This window comes from Brachyhypopomus gauderio, chromosome 13 (genome assembly GCF_052324685.1).
Source record: "Brachyhypopomus gauderio isolate BG-103 chromosome 13, BGAUD_0.2, whole genome shotgun sequence".
Classification (NCBI taxonomy): Eukaryota; Metazoa; Chordata; class Actinopteri; order Gymnotiformes; family Hypopomidae; genus Brachyhypopomus; species Brachyhypopomus gauderio.
Window position 1 is genome coordinate 5,811,680 of NC_135223.1, and position 26,179 is coordinate 5,837,858.

A 26,179-nucleotide genomic window follows, 5' to 3' on the forward strand; every position below is an offset into this window, starting at 1 on the left:
ATAATTTTTTATTATAGGTTATCAAGAGCAAGGCTGATTGGTGAGAACACATTTGGTATACTTACAGCCCAATGGCGCATGTACTGGTGTGTCATTGGCATCAGTCCTGCCAATGCAGACCTGTGTGAAGGCCACATGTGTCCTGCATAATTTTTTAGGAGCCCGTCTCACTCAGCAGTGAAGGTGATGTTGCTGTTCTTCACGATGCCAGAAGATTATGTAGCAACAACTCATCCTGAGAGGCAGTACGAGTTAGGGAGTCATATGCCTCTTACTTCTCCTCTTCAGAGGGTGCTGTTGCCTGGCAGCCTGTGGCCTAAGATTCAAAACAGTCAAAACAAAGGCTCTTTTAAGAGCCACCCACCATAACTAAAAGCACAAATTCCATTTACACTGAAAAAGAGTAACTGGCTCTAATGTGTGCTGATCTGGTGAACTTTGGAGGTTGGCAGCTCCGGTCAGAGAGCTGGACTCAGAAAGATTTTAGTTATCCACCTTTTATTTATTGAACATGGAATATTACAAGGATTGGATGAGAGATGGATGATACAGACATGAATTGGGATAGATGCCCGTGACGATATGTGTAGAGGGTTGTATGTGTGTGGCTGTAATTACAGAAAAAAAACAGATGAATTACTTTAATAGTACATTCAATCAATTACTACAAGGCTAAGCAAACACATCCTCGAAATTAGTAGTGACAAACGGAAATCAATCCAATGAATGAAAATGTTACATCTAACAGATCACCGATCATGTGTAGATAAACTGAATGATATAACAGAACACCTGTAAATTACTCAATCGCTCATAACGAGCTAACAAGGCTACTGAATTTCTCCCGTACCGGTATGCTAATTAGCTCGCTAGCGAAACTAACAATAACACAGGTCGAAATAATAACGGCTCACGTCGACCTAGTACATATATCACACTCGTGGTAGCATGTACTACATTAGTACTAACAATATTGAACTCACTTTTTAATGTATTGACACACACAACTTTTAGATGAAGATGAGACACACCGCTGCACAAAGTTCTCTCTCCTATCCTTACGGCAAGGACCAACAGACGCTGCACGTGTGCATTCTACAAGCCCGGACTAATGTACAGCAACGCAATGAGAACAAACTACTTATATAAAACAACAAGATAGAACGACAGTCTTTCGTACATACACAGTAACATAAATTTTCCTTAATGCACTTAATAAAACTACAATGCAATACAAATGTAATACTGTAATATTTTCACTCCTATTACACCCATTTAAAGCACTTAAGGAAATTATTATATTTTATATAAGAAAAACTGAACACAATGAAATTTAAACTGTTTATTTATTTATTCAACAATAACTTAGTAAAAACAACAATAACTTAGTAAAAACAACGAACATCCATTAAAACAGGTGAGTTAAACAAACTTTTTTGCAAGGTGCAGGTGACAAGACTGAGGGAAATAAGCTTACTGACACCCCTCGCAGTCTTGTCAGCTGCACCTCTCTCTCTCTTTGTGTGTGTGTGCGCGAGAGAACAAGAGTAAAAACAGGCGAGTTAAACAAATCTTTGTTTTTACTCTCTTGTTCTCTCTCTCTCTCTCTCTCACACACACACACACACACACACACACACACACACACACACACACACACACACACACACACACACACAGCAAGGTGCAGCTGACAAGACTATGAGGGAAATAAGCTTACTGTGTCAGCTGCACCTCACTCTGTGTTTGCGTGTGTGTGTGAGAGAGAGAACAAGGGAGTAAAAACAAAGATTTTAACACTAATAAAAAACTAACAAAAACTATTTGTTGGCATCTGCCTCTTGGCACTTTCCCTCATAAATAAACTGGTGTATTTAAAATATTAATTTGTCCCTTTTCCTCTCTGGGAACATTTTAAAATCAGCCAGTAAGCTGCGGGAAAACATCTCATCAGGGTCCTCAATTGGAGGACCCTGATGAGATGTGCTACTGTTTCTAGTGCTGCTAACAGTCTGAAGTTGGTGTAGCAGACAGAGCCGGTTCAGAAGTTGATGGAGTAGCTCCCTCATCTGAAGAATCCTGCCCCTCTCCTCTTTCTTCCTGCACTTCCTTACACTGTCCCTGACTCTGATCTTCTTCACCCTGACTATTCTGGGTCATGGGCTCCCCAACCCCTCCAGACATGTTTCCACTGCCAGGCCTGCTTTCCATGAAGGGGTTGAGGAAGCCCATCATCCCCATGTAGCGCAAGGGGCGGGCGATGACTGCTCCTGCTCCACTCCTCTTTCTCTCTCTCTTCCTGGTCTTTTCCCTCCGGAACGTATCCCTCAAATTTTTCCACCTTTTCTTGCACTCCTCCAGTATTTAATGAACACAATATAAAAATCTTTTTAAAATGAACCTTTGATTTATGTGATTAGCAAACACACACCATATAAGTTTTCTATTTAACAATATGACTATATGAATTTTATAATAATAATGATGATTCCACCATTTTAGAACATATTGCACTTCCAGTACACTAGCCAGTCCCACCAGGATTTCGCGGGCCTTTTTTGTGATTGTTGCGGGCTAAAATGTTTGATGTTGCGGGTGTTTTTCAAAAAAATTGCGATGGAAGTTGCGGTGTGTTTTTGCTTTTTTGTGAGTACATTGCAATAGGGAGTAAATGTTGTATGGTTTCCTCTATTTAGTAGTACATTTTAATTATCTATTTACCTATTTATTCAGGGTTGCCAACTTTTCAAGATCGCTTGAAGTGAGATTTGAACCTGGAGGGGGTGGCGAACATTAATTGTTGACGGGGGGGGCGGGGTTAGCGAACGTAAGTTGTTACCGGGCGGCCTGTAAAATGGACACAAATTAAGTATTATATCGAGATCGATCGCCAGTGGTTGGCGCCAGAGCGAACTAGTAACTCATAGATATGGATCAGAGATAAATAAACTTTATCTCTGACTTTAAACTTTATCTCAGTTTAAAGTTTAAACTTATAAACTTTATCTCAGACCCTCGCCACTTGCGTGCGCTGCAGTGACTTCGCGGGATTACCGTTGCATTGTGGGGAATGTAGTGTTTGTGCGTGCAAAACACCATCGGGCGGCTGTGGCCTGCGGGCCGGTTCTAATAGTAATTAAATATCATCCAGGGGGCCATAGATAATCAATTCGCGGGTCTGATCTGGACAGTTTATCCCCGCTTTCATGTAGTGTACCGGGATACTGCTTTTCCCGATCTTTTTGCCGTTATTTTCGTCGCTCATGCTGCTTTCAGTCTGCTCCTCTTGAACGTATATACGGAAGTAAGGCGGGAGTTTGTCGACGTCACATCAATACGACATCAGTGATTGGTCAAATTTGCGGGAAAGTTGCGGTGATTGGCTGAAGTTGCAACACCGCCCTGAATTCGCGGGGTTTGCTTGAAGTTGCGTTGAAGTTGCAAATCGCAACATCGCGACTTTCTGGAGGGTCTGACTAGCTATACATGCTAGCTATAATTTCCAGTTTCATATGGCACTTAAAATCATGAAATAAGCTAATTAAACTTACCTGGTACCCCGACCATTTCTGACACCTTTTGCCATGCTTCATTTTTTTTTTACGAGGTCCCTGTAAATAAATAGTGACACCTCGTAAAGTGAGGGACATCCAGAGACGGCCACTATCAATCTCTCCTCCATTTTGCAATCAGAACAAATAATCAGTAGGAACCAAATTCAGAGGTGCGGTTTCGGAGGAGGGTGCAAACATACTTTCTGATTGATAGTCGCCACCGCCGACATGCACTTGTTTTTCATAGGGTGTTTGAATAATTTTGTCTTATGTGTAAAATGCAACTGTGTTATGTTTGCGCTGCCCTTTTGGCCAGGTCTCCCTTGAAAATGAGATTTTCAATCTCAATGGGATATTTCCTGGTAAAATAAAAGTTAAAATAAATAAAATACTGTTTTAGCAGTACAATTCTAGCAGGCAGGTTACATGTCTTATCTAAGCACAGTATGTTCCAACATACCGACACACAGTAGATTGTTCTCATCTCACGTGTATTCCTAATATGGAGCTTTCCTGCTTGTAGTGGAAAAAACAGACGTATCAGTTGTACACAGAAACAGCTGATGGGTAAGCTATAGCAGAGGGATGACAGCCAGATAACAGTTCTTTCTGTCTCTGCACATTTCTCTGATGCAGGTTACAATATACGCACACACATGCGTACATGATTACATACTGAATTACACTATTTGCAGCCCTTCTGCTAATCAGAATGACATGTACTAAATCACAATGTTCTTTTGTAATCCAAATGACAAGATCAAAATAATGTAATTTCTTGGTGTATTCTTACAAAAAATAAAAATATTTAAGAATAATGTTTTTACAGGCACCTTGAAAAAACTAAACAAAGACATTTAAAAAGAATACAAAACAAGATTAGCAAACACCCCTGCACAGCTTGCCAGAGCGTAAACCATGATTTGAAGGATCAAAGGTCACAGAGGACTGGTTGGGCTGGTGTCTGTGGTGATGATCTAAATGCATTTAATAAAGAAGTATTTGTTCAACTTTTTACTTCATGTAATGTTTCATGGTGTTGTTTCTATGGCACAACAAAGACAGTCAATTTACTGTTAAAATTAAAAATAAATTTTAATTTTTAATTGTGCCGTCTCATTTCACTGGCCCATTTTTACTGAACTTTGAGACAAAGATAAAGAGGGAACCTGCTGAGCTTCTAACTCTTATAAATCTAAAACAATATTTTCCCTACATTTTTAAACAAAAAATAGGTTTAAGAGAACTAGGTCCATTTATAAAAATATCCTTAAATCTCAGGTATAGCGTGTTTGATGGTCTTATAAACCATTTACCAAAAAAGTGGCCCATTTTACATGTCATCAAATCAAATTTTATTTATATAGCGGTTTTTTACAACAGTTGTTGTCACAAAGCAGATTTACAAGTGTCTGAGTCCTAGCCCCCAGTGAGCAAGCCAAGGACGACAGTGGCAAGGAAAAACTCCCTAAGGGCATGAGGAAGAAACCTTGAGAGGAACCAAGACTCGGGGGGGGGGGGGGGGGAAGGAACCCATCCTCCTCTGGCAGGCAGACAATCCTTGACAATCCTCCTTTTGTCATGGTCTCCATGACAAAAATTTAGAGAGAGAGAAAAAAAGGAAAAGATGTGAGTCCATTTTGATATATATTTATAAACATGAGTCCTTTATGTAATTCCTGTTTAGTCCTATCCATCATCCTTTATCCATCATCCACACTGGTTAGTCAGAGCAGTGGGTTGGTCCTCCATCATATTTGGTTAGGCGGGAGGTGGCCGGCCCAGGATGGATCTCTGGAAAGGGTCATCTCTCCTCATGTCAGTGTTCCTCGAGTAGGCGGGCAGCCATGTAGAGAAGGTAATTAGGTCTTTACCGTAATTGTTCCTTCCCCTGTTTTTAAGGGGTATTTCCTTACACTACCACATATTGTTTCGGAGATTACTGCAAAGAATGTGACACGTCCAGTATAAACACTCCAATAGGCTCGTGCGCTGTGTGTGGAATTGAGTGCTATGCCTTCTCTCCTGCGTGAATACGCTGGTGGTTGTGGAGATTACCCCTATTATTAAAACTCTTCCCACACTCCAAGCACTGATATGGCTTCTCCCCTGTGTGAATATGTTGGTGTTGCTTAAGATTAGTATGCTGACTAAAACTCTTCCCACACTCTGAGCAGTGATAGGGCTTCTCTCCTGTGTGAATGCGCTGGTGTTGCTTAAGATTAGTGTGCTGACTAAAACTCTTCCCACACTCTGAGCAGTGATATGGCTTCTCTCCTGTGTGAATGCGCTGGTGTTCGTGGAGCCTACTCTTATTATTAAAACTCTTCCCACACTCTGAGCAGTGATATGGCTTCACACCTGTGTGAATGTGCTGGTGCCGTTGAAGTCTACTCTGTTGAGTAAAACTCTTCCCACACTCTAAGCAGTGATATGGCTTCTCTCCTGTGTGAATGTGTTGGTGTTGCTTAAGATTAGAGTACTGAATAAAACTCTTCCCACACTCTGAACAGCGATATGGCTTCTCTCCTGTGTGAATACGTTGATGCAGTTGAAGATATCTCTGTGTAATAAAACTCTTCCCACACTCTGAGCAGTGATACGGCTTCTCTCCTTTGTGAATGCGCTTGTGGTTGTGGAGATTACCCTTATTATTAAAACTCTTCCCACACTCAGAACAGTGATATGGCTTCTCTCCTGTGTGAATGTGCTGGTGTTCTTTGAGAGAACTGTGCTGATTAAAACTCTTCCCACACTCTGAGCAGTAATACGGCTTCTCTCCTGTGTGAATGCGCTGGTGGTTGTGGAGATTACTCTTATTATTAAAACTCTTCCCACACTCTGAACAGTGATATAGCTGCTCTCCTGTGTGAATGCGTTGGTGCAGTTGAAATCTACTCTGCCGAGTAAAACTCTTCCCACACTCTGAGCAGTGATAGGGCTTCACTCCTCTGTGAATGTGCTGGTGTTTGCGGAGACAACTCTGTCGAGTAAAACTCTTCCCACACTCTGAGCAGTGATAGGGCTTCACTCCTCTGTGAATGTCCTGGTGTTTGCGGAGACTACCATCATGCCTAAAACTCTTCCCACACACTGAGCAGAGATACGGCTTCTCTCCAGTGTGAATGCGCCGGTGCTCCTGGAGACTACCGTCACGCCTAAAACTCTTCCCACACACTGAGCAGTGATATGACTTCTCTCCTGTGTGAATGCGCTGGTGTCGGATGAGATGACTCTGTTGAGTAAAACTTTTCCCACACTCTGAGCAGTGATATGGCTTCTCTCCTGTGTGAATGCGCTGGTGGTTGTCGAGAATACTCTTGTTATTAAAACTCTTCCCACACTCTGAGCAGTGATACGGCTTCCCTCCTGTGTGAATGCGCTGGTGGTTGTGGAAATTTGTCTTATTATTAAAACTCTTCTCACACTCTGAGCAGTGATACGGCTTCTCTCCTGTGTGAATGCGCTGGTGTTCGTTGAAATAACTGTGCTTACTAAAACTCTTCCCACACTCTGAGCAGTGATACGGCTTCTCTCCTCTGTGAATGCGCTGGTGTTGCTTGAGATTACCCTGTCGAGTAAAACTCTTCCCACACTCTGAGCAGTTGTAGCTTTTCTCATTTTCCATGCTTCCTGATTTCAGCTGTCTGACACTCCTCATAGATAAATGTGTTTATGTAGGTAAATTTGACATATTTAGGAAAGAAGACATTGCCGGAGAAGATGCGTCAATGGACAGTATTGATTTCTAAAGGGAAAAAAGAGCAAACAATTATGAGAAGTGTTGGGCTCTGCACTATACTAAAGACATTCATACTAAAAACCATCATGAGAAGAGCTAGGCTTCATTCCTTCACTAAAATGAAAACACTTGTCCAATTTGTGATACACGTCACTCTCTGTTTGATCCAGTGCCACTGTTCAGGCTATAGGGACTTTTATTTTGTAGGGCTCATCAACTTCATATTCAAAGTTGTTTTCCTTCCTCTCTCTCTCTCATGGTGCTGCAGAGCTGCTTTGATCTGTTGAAGCTCCTTATGAGTTCCAGCAGTGTGATTGGATCTCTTTGCATCAGATAATTAATCTATGGGCAGCACCAAGAGATCACAGAAAATGTCACATTTAATGGGTAAAATGTTCTTTTCATGGTTTGTAATGTGATTCTCACTGCTGTGAATTTAGTAGGGTCCTATATCTACTTCTACTTTGAGGATGAACAAAAAATTTTAGCAGTCATAAAAATGCAATCTTTTCATGGTACTTTAAAATGGTTTTACAGATAACTGTGTATAACAGCGTCACCATTCCTTTATCATTTCTCTCAACAGCAATATACAGGGTTTCCACTAGGGGTGGGAATCATTTACTATCTCACGATTCGATTCCGATTTTGGGGGCCACAATTCAATTCAAAATCGATTTTCGATTCAAAACGATTTTCGATTCAAAAAACGATTTGGTTTATAAAAATTTCTGCTTAAGTCTATAAAATCTGCATGATCTACTACAGTCTGCTTTGCAAGACAGAATGACACATACAGAAAATAAAGTGTCTCTCACATTTTATTAACAAAAATAATGTGCTTTGGTAAAATAAAATGCTTTTTGTTGTTACCAAAATTCTTGAGCTTCATTTTACAAGCTGTCAGGGCTGACTCGGATGTTGTTCCCCCAGCCGTTAGTCCCAGACTAAACCAGTGTAACCGTACGTTCTCAGCCAGTCTCTGCTTTCTCTGTGATTGCTTATCGTTTAATGGTCTCGCCACCTCTCTCTGTTATGCTTTCTCTTTACTTATTCAAGTATCTATCTCCTGCGTTGCTTCCTGACCCATCTCAAGTTTTCCCAATCCTGCATTTCTTCCTATCCGTTTTGCCTTTACTTTTGGGAAGGGTTTTATTTTGCTGCGGCGTTTTTTGCCAATTACTTCTGGCGTCCTTGGTTTCGTTTTCGCGTTGCATTTATCCGCGCTGTTTTTTAGTTACTGTTGTTGTTTTGTTTCTTTCTCCCGTCTCACTACGGTTAACTGTTATTTTTCCCGCGTTGTATTTTCCGCGTTGTTTTTTGTTTCTATTTGCTCCATGCCCTCACGGTTTTGGTTTCTATTCTCTTGTGCGTTGAGTCTGCCGTGTTTTGTTTGTTTGTTCTGGGTCGCTGTGCGCGTTTCCCTCTCGCTAATACATGTGACGAGTGTCAAACGTCTTGCTTTTGCGAGCCGGCACTCGTGTCCACCCTTCTCTATATTATTTCACGCAGTGTGTACGTTCCCGTGCTCACCGCGTTACACACGCCTTGCACAACAGCTACACTGTGTCAAGTTTGGTCTTCCCTGGCATTCGTAAATACCAAAATGAACCCATATGTTTGCCTTAAATGAAGACGGAACAGGTTGAATATCTCTTTCCTTCATCCGTTTTGAAACCTTTCCGCACACGAGTGTGTCCCAGAACCTGCTGTGTTAAGTCTCGCGTAATTTTGTAATTACGTAACGCGACTTAGAATCGATTTTGGGACATTTAAAATCGATTCTGAATCATAGTAAATGAGAATCAATTTTTGATATATGAATCGATTTTTTGGCACACCTCTAGTTCCCACGGGTCCCCAAAATCCTTGAAAGTTTGTGAATCTGAAAAAATAAGTTCAAGGCCCTGGAAGGTTTTTGAAAACAGGCATTAAAGACAGCTGTCCTTGAAGGTCCTTGAATATTTTAGCGGGTTTGAAATTTCACATGGATGAAGACCTCGGTCAAGGAATAATAGGGCACAGTTGGTAGGAATTCAATATTTACAAAAGATTGCTATGAAAAAGATTGTCATGATGTTTTAAATTTCTCGTCCTTTTGATGAAAAATATGATCTGATATGATGTTATAAAGATTTTAAGAATGTCTGCAAAATGATTCCTTTAGCATTGATTGAAAATAAAATGACATTTTTGATTACCGATAATTAAGAGTTGACCGTTTCGATGCCCATGTTAAAAGTAAATTACTTAATTGATTTCAAGTGTAGTAAGATTATCACTGATGGTACAAGACAAAAGATATAATAGAAATTCTTTTAAGAAACATCCTAATACAAATTATAAAACCACAATGGCTTGTCAAATAGCCCATATCTTCTAAAGTACGGTAAAAGAGACTCATTTCAAAATAATAAATAAGATACATCCTGTAGCCATGTTTCTTGAAAGAAGATTTAAACTTGATGTGGATTCATGAACCTATTGTAGGTCAGAAGATGAATCCCAGGAGCATTTGTTTTTTCATGTCAATATTCACAAAGTTTTTGCATGGACACTAGAAACTGGATTCATCTCAAACTTAACATTCTTTCTTTTGATACCATTTTACTTTATGCGGAAAAAGTTCGGATTTCTCTGATGCAATAAATGTAGTTGTACTTTTAGCTAAATACCACATTCATCACAATAAGTGGAGTGGTTAAAAGCCTTCTTTCTTTATGAATTAATTTAATTCATATTATTCTTCATTAAGTAGATTAAAAAACTTGGAAAATGCTAGAATCATCTCACACCAGATTTCTCTAGAAATCTATAGTTCTAATATCATTATATGGCTTTGCTCCTCTGTTTTATGCATGTACTGAATGTGTATGTGCATATGTGTATTATTGTTATTATTATTATTATTATTATTTGTCTACTGTCAACGTGTCATTATTTTGCCAGCACAAGTTCATTTAAAATTACACTGTTCATACAGGAAACACTAGCTTTCAGTGCTGTAGTTAACTCACGTGTAGCCGCTTTAGGTGAATGTCACTTTCTCACAGGTGCATTGCTAAATTGCCAGTCATGTTGAGTGTGAGTGAGGTTTTCGTTGAATCAGCGCTTAATGTCATGCACAGAAAATTTCAGGATGCATGGCTTGAAATGACAGTCTTATGAATTTGCATTGTATTAACATCGTTTTTTGATAACATATTCAGGGGTAACAGTAGGTAAATGGTGCCAGGTGCAGTCCTAGAATTTGAGGAAGTTGGTCCTGGAAAGTCATTTAAAGGTCCTTGAATCTGATGTTAACCAAGGTGTGGGAACTCTGAAATGAGAGTATACTCATGTTATATTTATTATACAGTACAGTAGCTTTACTGTACGATTTAATTTATTTTATGCTATAATGTTTTATCATTTATAACGTTTTGTACATATACATTCCCCGTCATTTGGTGGAATAATTGTCCAAAGCTTGTTTTTTTAAAGATGATCATCTTATAACAAATATTTCTGAGGAATTGGTGGCTTGGTGGGGATCCTTTTGCTTGAATAACTGCATCAATGCGGCGTGGCATGGAGGCGATCAGCCTGTGGCACTGCTGAGGTGTTATGGAAGCCCAGGTTGCTTTGATAGCAGCCTTCATCTCGACTGCATTGTTGGGTCTGGTGACTCTCATCCTGCTCTTGACAATATCCCATAGATTCTCTATAATGTCAGGTGAGCTTGCCGGACAATCAAGCACAGCGCTACTGTGGTTATTAAGCCAGGTATTTGTACTTTTGGCAGTACATACAGGTGCCAAGTCCTGCTGGTAGTCCAAAAAGCTTGTTGACAGAGGGAAGCATGAAATGCTCTAAAAATGTCCAGGTAGACAGCTGCACTGACTTTAGTCTTGATATAACATGGTGGACCTACACCAGCAACCTTGTAACTTTCAGACTTTGGTCTTTCAGAGTCTTATAATGTGTTTTTACCATTCATTCCTGTTTCAGTGCAGACAAAATAAATGACTGGAATAACATGCATTATTTCAAGCTTGCATGTTGGTTACCTAGAGTGCATGTAGTTTTGGTAACGGTCTTTGAGATCTGTGGGATCAGCATTTGAGTTTTAAACCCGTCTGTTTTGTCATATTATGCTAATAAAGAAACAAGTTATTATACCGCTTGATAACTAAATCAATACATGTAGTTGTTTTTTAAGTATTTCATTCATTTTAAAGCCAATCATACTGCTGCATATTCTGATAACATCCTGTCAATGTTCCCTCTTCGTGGTGGCCATTTTGAAAGCTACATGAAAACTTAAATCTGGAAAGACCCCTCAGATTTAGACAATTTTAATATATAGCAACTTTTAATTTGGGTAAGTATCACCATTTTTTTACAAATTTAAGAGATTAATAATTTTAACACAGCCTAGCACAAGTTGGAACTTCGATGAAAGAAAATGCTGCAATTCGTAATTAGCATGCTAGTCATATGAGATTGCTGAATACACAAATATATTAAAATCACACAATTTCTTGTGCTTTACTATTTAGCACATCAGTTATTTCCAAATGGATGAGAAATATTTGTAGATTGCAGGATTTAAAAATTGAATTTGGGTCAAAGACGTGACGCTTGCATTTCTGTCCAACTGAACTTTTTACCCATTAATAAACATTAAAATGAATAAAATTATAACATGTATGTCTAACACCTCCCTTATACATAGGCCCACTCTTATTTCTTTAAACGTGTTGGCTATTGGCCATTTTCTGCTATCTGAAGTATGAAAACTTTGGACAACTGGTTTTAAATCAAATTAAAATAATTTAAATATAATTTTTACCCTATGTGGCATAATTTTAAAGTTAAAGTTATGAAACATTTGTACACACATTTCCATCATAATAAACAAACAAATCATGTCCGAATATGTTCATTGTCTGAAATATTATCTGGGGCGACCATCAAGAAAGTACAATTAAGGGACTTTGATTTTGACAATCATCTCAAAGATGATGTTGCATCAGCCAGCCTCATGGTGAGGGTCCCAAAGAGACAACTAGCAGGTGAGTGGTCACTCTCATTTTTACAAATGAATCCTTTTTATAACTGCTGCAGTGTATACGTCACATTTTGATATCATGTGGGGCGACCAACCTAAAACTGTAAATAATAAGTTTTATGTGCAAATCTTTATTTTAAATGTATCAGTGATATGTGGTGGGAAGTAGCTAGCTTGGATTCTATAGCTAAGCATTAGCCTGTTATATTTGATTAAACTTGAAAACATCATATGGGGCGACCACCACTGATTGCTTAAATGATAGAAAACACATCCTGTATTTGTAGTTTCTGTATGCAAATGTTTTCATTCATTATATGCATTTAGTTGTTTTAAATAACTTTCTATATTTTAACCAGAGGTGGAAAGAGTACTGAAAAATTGTAATTGAGTAAAAGTATCATTACTTTGCCTAAAATCTACATCAGAGTAAAAGTAAAATTACCCATCTCAAAATTTACTCGAGTAAAAGTACAAAATTACTTCATTTAAAATGTAATTTGAGTAAAAGTTACTTAGTTACTTTCAGTTATTTAATGCATGGATGAATCATGAACCAAATTCAGCACAAGTTATTTTAATCGATTTCATAGTGTATTTAAATGCACATCCACACTTGCAAAAAGACCAGCTGGGCTCAGGAACATACTTCCTCACAGCACAAGGACAGTCACAACCTGTACCATAAAGTGCAAACAATTTTCAGTCCTATTGTCCAATGGACAACACTATAATATGACAGGCATGAAAATGGGTCAGGGGTTAAAAAGGTGAGAAGACCGGGGGGGGCATGTGATGTCATGGGTATACTGCGACGGGGGGGTGGCTGCTGCTGTACGGGGATACAGCGACAGGTGATGCCAAATATTGCTCGTAAGGTGACATCATGTAAAAAATATAATAACGCGTGGCCACGACTTACTAACGCATGCGAACGACTTAATTATCTTGTTCGCACGCGTTAGTAAGTATTACTTTATATAAAGCCAGGTTTACCTTCCTTGGGCAGTCAGTTCGCGAACATCCCTGGGATCTGCTTGCTTTGCTGTGAAAAAATAAACTTTGTTGTCGCGTGTGAAAGGCGACGTTAGTATCTTGTTCCCACGTGTTAAGTCGTGGCCACGCGTTATTTATTTATTTTTTACATGATGTCACCTTACGGGCTCCGTAAAATATAGTAAAATCCATAAAAAAAAATTTTTTGACTGTCATGTCAATGGATTCAATGTAAACGCAATCCGTAAACGCAAGAAGCCGCTCTCGCCATTCCGGATGGCTCAGTCAAAACCATTACGTCTTAATGAACCAATAAATACATCAGCGGCGAAAATGAGTGTAAAAATACCAGGTTCACGTGTTTTTATTTTCTAACCTGGGCTAAAGCACAGGGTAGAGTCAAACGACAAGTGTTTACAACTTCATCTTCAACCTTTTCAGCCCTGGTGCGAATGTGATCCTCACACGTCCCTGGATTCACCAGTTACAACTACAGACACACTAGAAAAAAAAAATCTTGTTTCTTATTTTATGTCACCGTTAACTACACGGGGTTGACGCGAACTTAATAGGCCCATCTATCTACCTATTTATCACAAGAGCTTGTGGTTAGATCTGACAGTGTTCAACGCTGTAGTGAACGGCAGTAACTTTGTTTTACCGCAAAATATGAAAACGATTGAAACCATTAATAACCCAATTAAATCCACCCAATTAAAAATGTACGATCTGGTAAATGTAGTGGTAAACGTACGCTCTTCTGCCTTGTCCCCGGTGTAGCACTAGGTCCTGCTTCTCGTCCCACTTAGCAGTAAATGAATAACATGAATGAAGAACATTTGTATGATTGAAACGCTATTTGGCCTCTATGAAGGTTCTGGGCGGAAACTGCTGGCCACTGTCATTGAAATTGCCAATTTCGGAAGTGCTCTGTTTGCTTATTAAGTCAATATGATAATTAAAATATATACATATAATCTCCCGACCCCCCCTCCCCCCCCAAACAAAAAACTCATCGGATCTACTCGATTCACGTAGGTCACCATTTTCAACTTCAAAATGGCGAATTTCGCCGAAAGGTGACAGATTTTCATGCCTGATAAGAATAAAGAAATTTAAATGACAAATTATTCAAAAAACAAAATGCACACAAAATTAAGTGCCCACAAGATGCCACAAATCAAACTAAAATGCAACAGGATTCCACTACTCACAATAAAATGCCCACAGGATCCCACATCAAAAAAAATATATATGCTCATAGGATCCCACAATTTAAAAGTAAGTGCTCACAGGATCCAACTATTCAAAATACAGTGCCCACCGGATCCCACTATTCACAATAAAATGTCCACAGGATCCCACAGAACCTGATAGATAGAAGATTTAAAAATAGAACAATCTCATCCTTTTGGAAAAAAAAGTGCACCAGATTACGACCTGATTATGAGACAATGGAAAGGGCACGTGCAAGGCAATGCCATGCAATTGGCCTTCAGTTCTGGGACTCAGAAGTTTACATTTCTGCCCGCATTTAATTTTTCACCATCAATATTTTTTTACTCAGTAATGTGAGGGCGTTCAAATGTAGTGAAGTAAAACTACTTGGGTCAAAATGTACTCAAGTAAAAGTAAAAATTACATTTCAAAAACTACTCAGAAAATTACAAATTACTCAAAAAGTATTCAATTACAGTAATGTGAGTAAATGTAATTAGTTACTTTCCACCTCTGATTTTAACATATATTTTTTCTAGATTTCAGTCATTTTCATCCTACGTCAGAGATGACTAAGCTTACTTCTTTTTGATTATTGTGTTTTAATCAGAGAAATGTGTGAATATTAAGCATTCATTCTACTTTTTCAATTCCTTTTCTAACTCCGTATGTTTGACTATATAACGTTTTTCTAGATGGCCACACTAACAAGCAAAGTAAAGACACTCGCTACAGGCAGCGGATCAATGCAGATCCTGCAAGAGCTGTCTATCTTGCCAGGAAAAAAGAAAGGGAAAATCTATTATATAAAATGTAATATCACATATGTATGTTACTTAGGCCACCAGAATCAGTGACAGTATACTAATGTGAATAATTTGTTATACAATAATTTGTTTAAGCTACCAGAGAAGAAAGCAAAAGGGCACAATTAGATACATTAAGTCAGATGAACTATCAGAGAGAGGCAGAAACAGAAAGCCAAGTGGAAGGCTGCATCAAAAGATTACAGGGAGAGGAAATGACACCACCATCCTTGGAAAACACCCCACCATTTTTAGTTGCTATAGGGCTTTATGAGCGGCACGAGAATCCAGGGTAAATTGTGGTGAATCCCCTACCTCTCGAGGAGGAATTTAACCCACGGATAGGTGTGCACGATATGACGATATAAAATTGTGAATGGCGATAATGAGTGGAGAATCGCAGGCGATCTACCAAATTAGAGAAATCGTATAGATCGCCTTTGCCAATCAGAGCAATGACTTTTTTAATGCTGGTTCCCACCGAAGCGGTCGGCTTTGGACTGACCAATCACAGCGAACTGTGTGTCTTCCACGCCTCCATGTTGTGTTTGTAAAAACTAAAAACTGTGTGGACAACGAGGGCTGAAAGCCAAACCGAGGAGCTGGTAAAGAAGAGGAAATCCAGCTCTGTAATCTGAAATTGATTCGGATTTTCTTCCACTGACCAAGACCAAACTACAGCGATATGTAAAGTGAACACATGAAAACGTCCGATGCCAGTACAACAAATGTATTCAATCACTTGAGACGTAGACATCCCAAGTAATATGCCGAAAGTGAAACAATGCAGGCAGCCGTCTCACAAGTGACCATAGCGCGCGACTCCGCCACACCTCGCGCGAACGATATGTGGTAGTATAAAGAAACATCCCTCAAAAATGGGAAGGAACATTTACTTGACTAATTTTAATGTTGCTTTGTGTTTCAGGTTTGAAAAGTGCTGGAATTTAGGCTAAAGTACTTGAAACTACTTCGTTTCACAACAAATTGCTATCTGTTAACAAATACGAGCTTCTTGTAATTCCAGGACGAAACATGAGAGAACGTGAAGACGTTAAGATTGGGCGTTTCGAAAATAAACCACCATTAAATAATGTGATAAAAAAGCGAATTATATCGAATCATTTCGACTATATGTATAAATATTTAACTTTAAGTTTAAAGTGCTGGGAAATATTTAGTGCAATAGTGCACTTTAACAGTGTAAGGAACTGCGTGACGCAGAGCAGGGAGGCAGACACAAACGCTGAGGAGAGCGAGATTTATAAAATGGACAGAGTCGTAATACCGGGCAGGGGTCATAACAGGTAGGCAGTCCGAACATTAAATATAAACGGGCATGGTGGAACAAAGAACAAAACAAGGCAGGGGAAACAAAGACTAGGCTGAACGGCACTTACGACGAAGACGAAACAAACAGTTAAATCCACTAGGGCACGAACGAGGCAAGAGAATAAACAGGTAAGTAGCACAAAATAACCGATACAAACATGGGAGACACGGGGACTATAAATACATTGAACTAGACTAGAAACAGTCAGGGTTGCCAGGTCCTACAAAAATATCCAGCACAAAGTCAGTGTAAAACCCACCCTTCAGCAGCCTAAACTAGCCCAAAGTAGTTGACGGGGGAGGGGGGGGAGGGGTGGCGAGTGTTTAAAATGGAGACAAATTAAATATTATACCGCAATCAATTCTTTGTGTTGACTTGTAACCCCGTGGTGGCCCAACTCAAAAGTAGCCCAAAGAACCGCACCCCGCGACCCCAGAATTTTGACCCGTGGCTGGATTTTCAAACAAGCCCAATTTGGCATGAAAACCGCAAACCTGGCAACTATGAAAACAGGTGAAGACAATAACGACATGGGCATGGCAGACGTGGGGAAACCATAGAAACACACAACAAGGCGGGCTCAAGGAGCAGGGAACAACAGACACGAGGAACAGGGAAACCGGAGTGACAGCTAGGAGAGGGGGGCGTAGCCCTACGTGACAGTGTCACGTGTGTTTACATTTTTTGTTTACAATGTTTGCACATGGGAAATTGCAATATCATTCATTTAAATCTGCTTAAAAAGAAAGCTTTGTAGCCCCAATTTTTTTTTTTTTGGATGGAAGATCGTGATAAAAAAAATCGAAATCGTGATTTTATGAAAAAAAATCGTGATACTATTTTTTTCCCATATCGCCCACCCCTACCCACGGATGTCCTCTACACCAGAGAGAAAACACCAGAGAAAGAGACTGCAGGCTCAGAATCGTAAACTACGTGAGAAGAACAGAAAACTGGAAAAAAACTAGCAAAGATGATAAACGAAAAGGAAAAAGCCAGAAAGAGTGAGATGAGGGCTAAAGAAAGGGTACGGCTGAGTGAGATGTTCAAACCCAAAGGTAAGAAAAAAATGGCAACACAGAGAGCGCAAGCAGTTGTTAGTTTTTTGACGAGATGAGAACAGTTGCCTTTTATCCGGCAAAAAAGATACCATCACCAAAAAGAAACTGAAGTATCAAAGACGTGTGCTTACAAAAGCCACTGAAAGAGCTGCATACACTTTACGACAATGAGATGGATAAGAGTCTCCATCTGTCTTACAGGCAGTTCACCTGAAGACAGTCATTCTATGTAACAGAACCAAGGGTCCAAGATAGGGAGACATGTGCATGTATGGAGCATGAAAATGTGCACCTGCTGGTCAACAAGCTCTACAGCAGAGGAGTACTACAAACAAAAAGCATCTCTGAGCTGCTGGGCATGTTGGTGTGTGACACCAAAAATAAAGCCTGCATGGATCGCACATGCTTTGAACAAGTAGAGTGCCTTGACACAGAGAACAGCACACAAGTCACCTGGGAGCAGTGGAAGAGGGTGACATCCACTAATGGAGAAAAAACATTTTCTAACGTGGTCAAACAGACCTTGAGCGGAACCATAAAGGACGTGACTGAGCTTTTCCATCAAAAACTAGAAGCCTTGGCAGTCCACCAGTTCAACTGGCTCCACCAGGCAGAGCAATTCCGCCTCCTCAAACAAAACATCACAGTGTGAAGCTGTGCTGCACATAGACTTTTCGGAAAACTATGCATGTAAGCTAAGCACAGAGATCCAGTCCTTTCACTTTGGTGGCAGTAGACAACAGGCCACGATTCACACAGCAGTCCTGTACACTGTCCATGGAACCAAATCCTATGCAACACTGTCTGACTGCCTTCGCCATGATGAACGGGCAGTATGGGCACATCTAGAGCCGATCTTGAAAGAGCTTCGGGAATCCTTCCCACAAATCACTACTCTCCATATTCTGAGTGATGGGCCTGTAACAGTACTGAAATAAAAATAATTTTTACTTGCTCAGTACTGTGCCTTTCCTCTCAGGATTTACAAATGTGACCTGAAATTACTCTGAAAAATCTCATGGAAAGGGGCCCCCAGATGGGATTGGTGGGGCAATAAAGAGAGAAGCGGATCTCTGTTAACAGAGGAGGTGAGCTGCAGACACCAAAAGCTCTTTATGAGATGCTGACAAAAAGAAGCCCAAGTATCACTCTCTACTGGGTGACAAGTGAGAGCATTGAAAAAAGGGACAAGTTGATTCCTGGCAATTTGGAGGTTGTAAAAGGCACCATGAAGATCCACCAAGTTGTCATCACATCCTGCAAAGATAACACAGGGAAGTATCTTGCTTCTGCAAGCGCTTAGAGATGAGTCCATCCCCTTGTTACCAGCCAATAATGGTAGACCTGAAAGCCACCATACGGCAAACTGAGAAACCTGAGGACCCGTCAAGCTCTCCACCTCCACCTCTCCAGGCAAGAAGAAAGTGTCCAAGATATATGTGGAAGGTTTGTGATAGTAACCTACGATGAGCTTCGATATGTAGGTCAGGTCCTAAAGGTTGTGGAAGAGGAATTGCAGATCAGCTGTATGCGACAGTCTGATGACAAGAACTTGTTCTTTTGGCCACAAACTCCAGATGTTACTTTCTACTTTAGGAAAGATGTTCATGCTGTCATTTCAGAACCCGAGCCAGCAACTTCATGCTTCTCAAAGTTGACCTGCAAAGACTGGGTAGCATTCAGAAATAGCTGGGGTTAAAGAAATGCCTACAATGTGTCTGCAGAATGCTGTTCTGTTCAAGTGTTAAATGAAATCATAAGGAAAATGCAAACAATGTATGTTTAAGTGATTAATGAAATGAAAAAGGAAAATGGTGTTCAATGTCCAAGTGTTTAATGCATTAGTATTGAAAATATTAATATGATGTCTGTGTCAAATGAAACAGTGAGGAAACTGTTAATGTTATGATGTCTGTGTTAAATGAAATGGATATGCTGATTCTTCATAAAATTTCATTAAATGTGTTTTACAGGGTTCCCACGGGTCCTTGAAATCCTTGAAAGTTTGTGAATCTGAAAAAATAAGTTCAAGGCCCTGGAAAGTTTTTGAAAACAGGCATAAAAGACAGCCGTCCTTGAAGGTCCTTGAATATTTTGGGGGGTTTGAAATTTTACATGGATGAAGACCGCAGTCAAGGAATAATAGGGCACAGTTGGTAGGAAGTCAATATTTACAAAAGATTGCTATGAAAAAGATTGTCATAATGTTTCATAAAATTGTCATAAATATTGTCATATATCATATTGTCATAAAATATGACCTGATATAGGGGCAGTCATGGCCTGGTGGTTAGGGAACTGGTCTTGTGACCGGAGGTTCGTGGGTTTGATCCCCAGACCTGAGGCCATGACTGAGGTGCCCCTGAGCAAGGCCCTTAACCCTCAACTGCTCACTTGTATAAAAAATGAGATAAAAATGTAAGTCGCTCTGGATAAGGGCGTCTGCCAAATGCCGTAAATGTAAATCTGATATGATACTTGTAAAGATTTTAAGAAAGTCTGCAAAGTGATTCCTTTAGCATTAATTCAATTAATCAAAAATGTCATTTTATTTTCAGAGTTGACTGTTTCGATGCCCGTTAAAAGTGAATGACAATCTTGTTATTACACTTGAAGAAACATCCTAATACAAATTATAAAACCACAATGGCTTGTCAAATGGCCCATATCTTCTAAAGTAAAAGACTCATTTCAAAATAATAAATAAGATATATCCTGTAGCAGTAGCAAACCGTGACCATATACTATGTGTTTTATACACACACTATGTTTTATACACGCACTCCTTTATAATCGTGTGTCCTGTCATCAATAGAATAAATTAATTAAATAAATAAATACTGCGTCCTGCTTAAAAAAACGTGATTTGCATATCGGTCACGTGCTGCACGCTGGCGATGTTGGACACGCGATGCGATGCTGGCGACGGAGAGCGATTTTATCGCTTTCGGTGTGAACGCACAGTTAGAGGGAAGATATGATTGGTCAATTTTACGGTCATTTGAAACTGGTATTATGCTGAATTATAACTGCCAGGCCCTCTGTAAACGAACAGCGGGCATCACAGTCCTGATAGGGGGAGACACAGGCTCACAGGCTTCCACTTAACCCCTCACCTTCTAACACAGATTGAATAGACACGGTTGAATAATTGATTTGCTTATATTTTTGTAATTGTTTAGATGTCGATTGTAAAACTGTAAGTAGATAAAATAAAATAGGATAATTATATATATATATATGTTTTAAGAATATTTTAGGCCCTCTGAGAGGGCATAGAGGGCCCTGACGGTTCCCCACTGTCCTGTAGCCATGTTTCTTGAAAGATTTAAACTTTATGTGGATTCATGTACCTTTTGTAAGTCATGAGATGAATTCCAGGAGTGTTTGTTTTTTCATGTCAACATTCAAAAGTTTTTGCATGGACACTAGAAACTCGATTAATCTCAAACTTAACATTCATTCTTTTGATACCATTTTGGTCATTCTCCTGTAGAGAAATTTGTTTGTTTGTTCAGCACCGAAAGCTAGTGTTTCCTGTATGTGTAGCCGCTTTATGTGAATGTCACCTTCTCACAGGTCCACTGCTAAATTGCCAGTCATGTTGAGTGTGAATTAAGTTTTCGTTTAATCAGCGCTTAATGTCATGCACAGAACACTTCAGGATGCATGGCTTGAAATGGCATTCGGTCTTTTGAATTCGCATTGAATTGACATCGTTTTTTGATAACATATTCAGGGGTAACAGTAGGTAAATGGTGCCAGGTGCAGTCCTTGAATTTGAGGAAGCTGGTCCTGGAAAGTCATTGAAAGGTCCTTGAATTTGATGTTAACCAAGGTGTGGGAAGCCTGGTTTTAACTATCAAAATCAATGAATAGACTTAATTGCCTGCTGTTTTTCCTCATGTGGGGCGACCACCTGTCATGTGGGGTAACCAACGATATTCAATTCTGTAGAAAAAAAAAAAGTCTGTCCATTTTGGTTGAAATATAATTCTTTGGTATAACATGAATAAGTGGACACTATATCTACCCACAAAATATATGGAATTGCTTTATGAGATAGATACGTAGATAAAATGTATTTACATTATTTGCAATAAATGAAATGACACATCAGTATATCTTTCTTAAACAGTTCAATTAGGTACTGATACTTATAAAAATATAAGTTATGTTAAGGAAATCTATTAATTTTAAGATAAATTGCGGTTGCCCCAAATGACTTTTTTAAGGTTGTTGCCCTATTCATTTGAGTTTAAAAGCACTAAAATATCTTTGTTTGAAGTTTTCACAGACATTCATGTTTAGACTACATTCCAAATGTTTAGAAAATTGCCAATTATTTTACATATTTAAAAAAATGGGCCTCTCAAAGGCCTTATACTAGGGATGGGGAGATTCACATCGGTGAATCTGCACACGTCTGCGATTTGACTGCACCGGTAGATTCAACGTGCATCGGGTTTAATTTGCGGGCGAATTTACGGTGCATCGACTCTAACCTTTTTGCATCGGCAAATACCATGGTTAAATCGGGTGTTTTGTTTTCCAGTACATCTATTCCTTATTCTAACGTATTTACAGAGTCAACATACTTTTTATGATTCATAAAAAAATCATGTTTTTATTGATATTTTTTTTTTCGAGGCAACATAAATGCACCATCGTGTCCTCAGGTACTGACGCAAACACGCACACAACAAAGATGGAGGGAAACGAGAGCATTAGCAATGACAAATATATTTAATGCACAAAAAAAGACACACAAATCAAACCTGTGGCAATATTTTGGATTTTTTAAGCGAGGTGGTCAACTTGACAAGACGCACGCAATCTGCAAACAATGCCGTGGGGCTATCAAATACGTTAGTAGCACAACGAACCTGGCGACACATAAAAAGACGGCACGGTGTGGACATCTCTGCGGCCGCTACCCCCCTCGTAAGTCTAGCAGACAGTAGTGTTGCAGAACATAATTTTCACTATGTTAATACAGTACTTTTAAAAATTGTTTATCTTATGTTTTAAACGTTTTGTATAAATATAGATGGAGAAAATAACTGAATAATTCACTTGAATAAAATAATGCTCTGTCTGAATATACTGAATTATGCATTTTTCAGGGTTCCCACACCTTGGTTAACATCAGATTCAAGGACCTTTAAATGACTTTCCAGGACCAACTTCCTCAAATTCTAGGACTGCACCTGGCACCATTTACCTACTGTTACCCCTGAATATGTTATCAAAAAACGATGTTAATACAACGCAAATTCATAAGACTGTCATTTCAAGCCATGCATCCTGAAATTTTCTGTGCATGACATTAAGCGCTGATTCAACGGAAACCTCACTCACACTCAACATGACTGGCAATTTAGCAATGCACCTGTGAGAAGGTGACATTCACCTAAAGCGGCTACACGTGAGTTAACTACATACAGGAAACACTATCTTTCAGTGCTGAACAAACAAACAAATTTCTCTACAGGAGAATGACCAAACGTTTGCAAAGTAAAAATCAGCAGAAGTCCTGCAGAATCAATGTAATTTTAAATGAACTTGTGCTGGCAAAATAATGACACGTTGACAGTAGACAAATAATAATAGCAATAATAATAATAATAACAATAATACACACATGCACATACACATTCAGTACATGTATAAAACAGAGGAGCAAAGCCATATGAGATTAGAACTATAGATTTCTAGAGCAAGGGTGCACAACATACGGCCCGCCCGCTCAGTTAATTTGGCCCGCCGACAAACGACGAACCAGCAGTGTTGTTTTTTGGGCTACCGCGGGAGTAAGTAAACATTAAGAATCGATCGCGACATAATTTGTCTCCATTTTACACTACTCGCCACCCCCCCCCCCCCCCCCCCCCCCCCCCACTCGACAATATAAACTCGCCGCCACCCAGGGCCGGCGCCACGGGGGGGCGAATGGGGGCGTCGCCCCCCTCAGGCGAGGTGTCCCGTCCCGCCCCCTCAATGTAAAATAAGACCCATTTATTTTACACCGCCCCCCCCCCCCCGCTCAACAACTCTTACGTTCGCCCCCCCCGAAATTTTCTGACGCCCCCTCACTGTATATGTTCTGGCGCTGGCCCTGCCACCACCCCTCCCCGCTCGACAATTTAAACTCGCACCCTTCAAGCAGCTTTACATTTATTTTTGGCCCGGCTCCTCCTTCAAGTTGTGCATCCCTGTTCTAGAGAAATCTGGTGTGAGATGATTCTAGCATTTTCCAAGTTTTTTTATCTACTTAATGAAGAATAATATGAATTAAATTAATTCATAAAGAAAGAAGGCTTTTAACCACTCCACTTATTGTGATGAATGTGGTATTTAGCTAAAAGTACAACTACATTTATTGCATCAGAGAAATCCGAACTTTTTCCGCATAAAGTAAAATGGTATCAAAAGAAAGAATGTTAAGTTTGAGATGAATCCAGTTTCTAGTGTCCATGCAAAAACTTTGTGAATATTGACATGAAAAAACAAATGCTCCTGGGATTCATCTTCTGACCTACAAAAGGTTCATGAATCCACATCAAGTTTAAATCTTCTTTCAAGAAACATGGCTACAGGATGTATCTTATTTATTATTTTGAAATGAGTCTCTTTTACCGTACTTTAGAAGATATGGGCTATTTGACAAGCCATTGTGGGCAGTCATGGCCTGGTAGTTAGGGAACTGGTCTTGTGACCGGAGGGTCGTGGGTTCGATTCCCAGACCTGAGGCTATGACTGAGGTGCCCCTGAGCAAGGCCCTTAACCCTCAATTGCTCACTTGTATAAAAATGAGGTAAAAATGTAAGTCGCTCTGGATAAGGGCGTCTGCCAAAATGCCATAAATGTAAATGTTTTATAATTTGTATTAGGATGTCTCTTGAAAGAATCTCTATTATATCTTTTGTCTCGTACCATCAGTGATAATCTAATTACACTTGAAGTCAACTAAGTTACAGTCATTTACTTTTAACATGGGCATCGAAACAGTCAACTCTGAAAATAAAATGACATTTTTGATTACCGATAATTAAATCAATGCTAAAGGAATCATTTTGCAGACATTCTTAAAATCTTTATAACATCATATCAGATCATATTTTTCATCAAAAGGACGAGAAATTTAAAACATCATGACAATCTTTTTCATTGCAATCTTTTGTAAATATTGACTTCCTACCAACTGTGCCCTATTATTCCTTGACCGAGGTCTTCATCCATGTGAAATTTCAAACCCGCTAAAATATTCAAGGACCTTCAAGGACGGCTGTCTTTTATGCCCGTTTTTAAAATCTTTCCAGGGCCTTGAACTTATTTTTTCAGATTCACAAACTTTCAAGGATTTTAACGACACGTGATAATCCTATCATTTACATTGTTAGCTATCACCAGTCATGTGAACATGTGTACTGCGCATGCTCCGCGGGAAGCTTTGTTACTGCACCAGTCGACAACTCTGACCGAGATAAAATGTCGGAGAAATTGTATATTTTTTGTACACAGTAAAGGAATGATATTATTTCCTGTTTAACCAGTTATGTCCGTGTTCAGTGAGTTATTCCTTTTCGCCGGTGTATTATCCGAAGCGCACGTCAATAACTATAACAAAACTACTAGCATACTACTACTACTAACTAGCTTTTTTCTTTGTCACTGAGCTACTAAACAAAAGAACCAAATGTAGTAATATTTGTACAGTAACAAATAATATATCTGGCTGGGTTAGTTAGCGGTAGATCATTTATTATAAAAACAGCTTACAACATTGAATTTTCGACCAACTTAGCATGACACGAGATTCAATCGTGAGGTACCGGAACGAACAAAATAATCTGGTTAAAAATGTTACGTGTTCGTGTTACGTACTACTAAGTTAAGTACTTACATAAGGTCAACCAGTAGTCCAACACGTCCAGACACCAACACAGTAGACTAATAGATGCAACACAACTAAACGACGGATGCTGATATTAAGGTTAAGAAACCTGTGGTCTGAAATGCACGATGGTGACGGTAGGGCAGTGGACCAAACCACTGTGTGGTTTATAAAGGGGGGTCACGTAATCCTTCAAAACTTAAAAACAAATATTAAGCGTCTATAATCAGTATACATTCGTTCCATGCATATTACTATACATTAATTTTTTTTAATCGACTAATTAAAAAAGAAATGTTGCTCAAGTGTTTTTTAACGGACGGTTGTCTCTGATAAGTTGAAGAAATGTTTAAACCATAGAAAATATATGATTAAATATAGCGTTTAACAAAACAGAACCCCCACTCCTTACTAAGAAACCATGTGCAGTATGTTTTAGAAATACTGACATGTTTGGCAGTTTGCTCCAACTTCACCATATACAATTCTGATTCCCTCTGCACAGTAGAAACAAATATT

General features: G+C 39.4%; 1 protein-coding gene across 1 annotated transcript; it reads right to left on the bottom strand.

The window, feature by feature from the left end:
• Positions 1–504: 504 nt before the first annotated feature.
• Positions 505–25,808, bottom strand: LOC143473456 (uncharacterized). Its single transcript, XM_076970462.1, has 2 exons — positions 25,670–25,808; positions 505–7,302 (listed from the first exon to the last, which is right to left on the bottom strand). Exon 2 carries the CDS (start codon positions 7,213–7,215, stop codon positions 5,566–5,568), a length of 1,650 nt encoding a protein of 549 aa, XP_076826577.1. The 5' UTR covers positions 7,216–7,302; positions 25,670–25,808; the 3' UTR covers positions 505–5,565.
• Between the last annotated feature and the right edge of the window lie 371 nt (positions 25,809–26,179).

Coding starts and splice junctions, on each gene's coding strand:
- LOC143473456 (XM_076970462.1), bottom strand. CDS start 7,215: ATGAGGAGTGTCAGACAGCTGAAATCAGGAAGCATGGAAAATGAGAAA.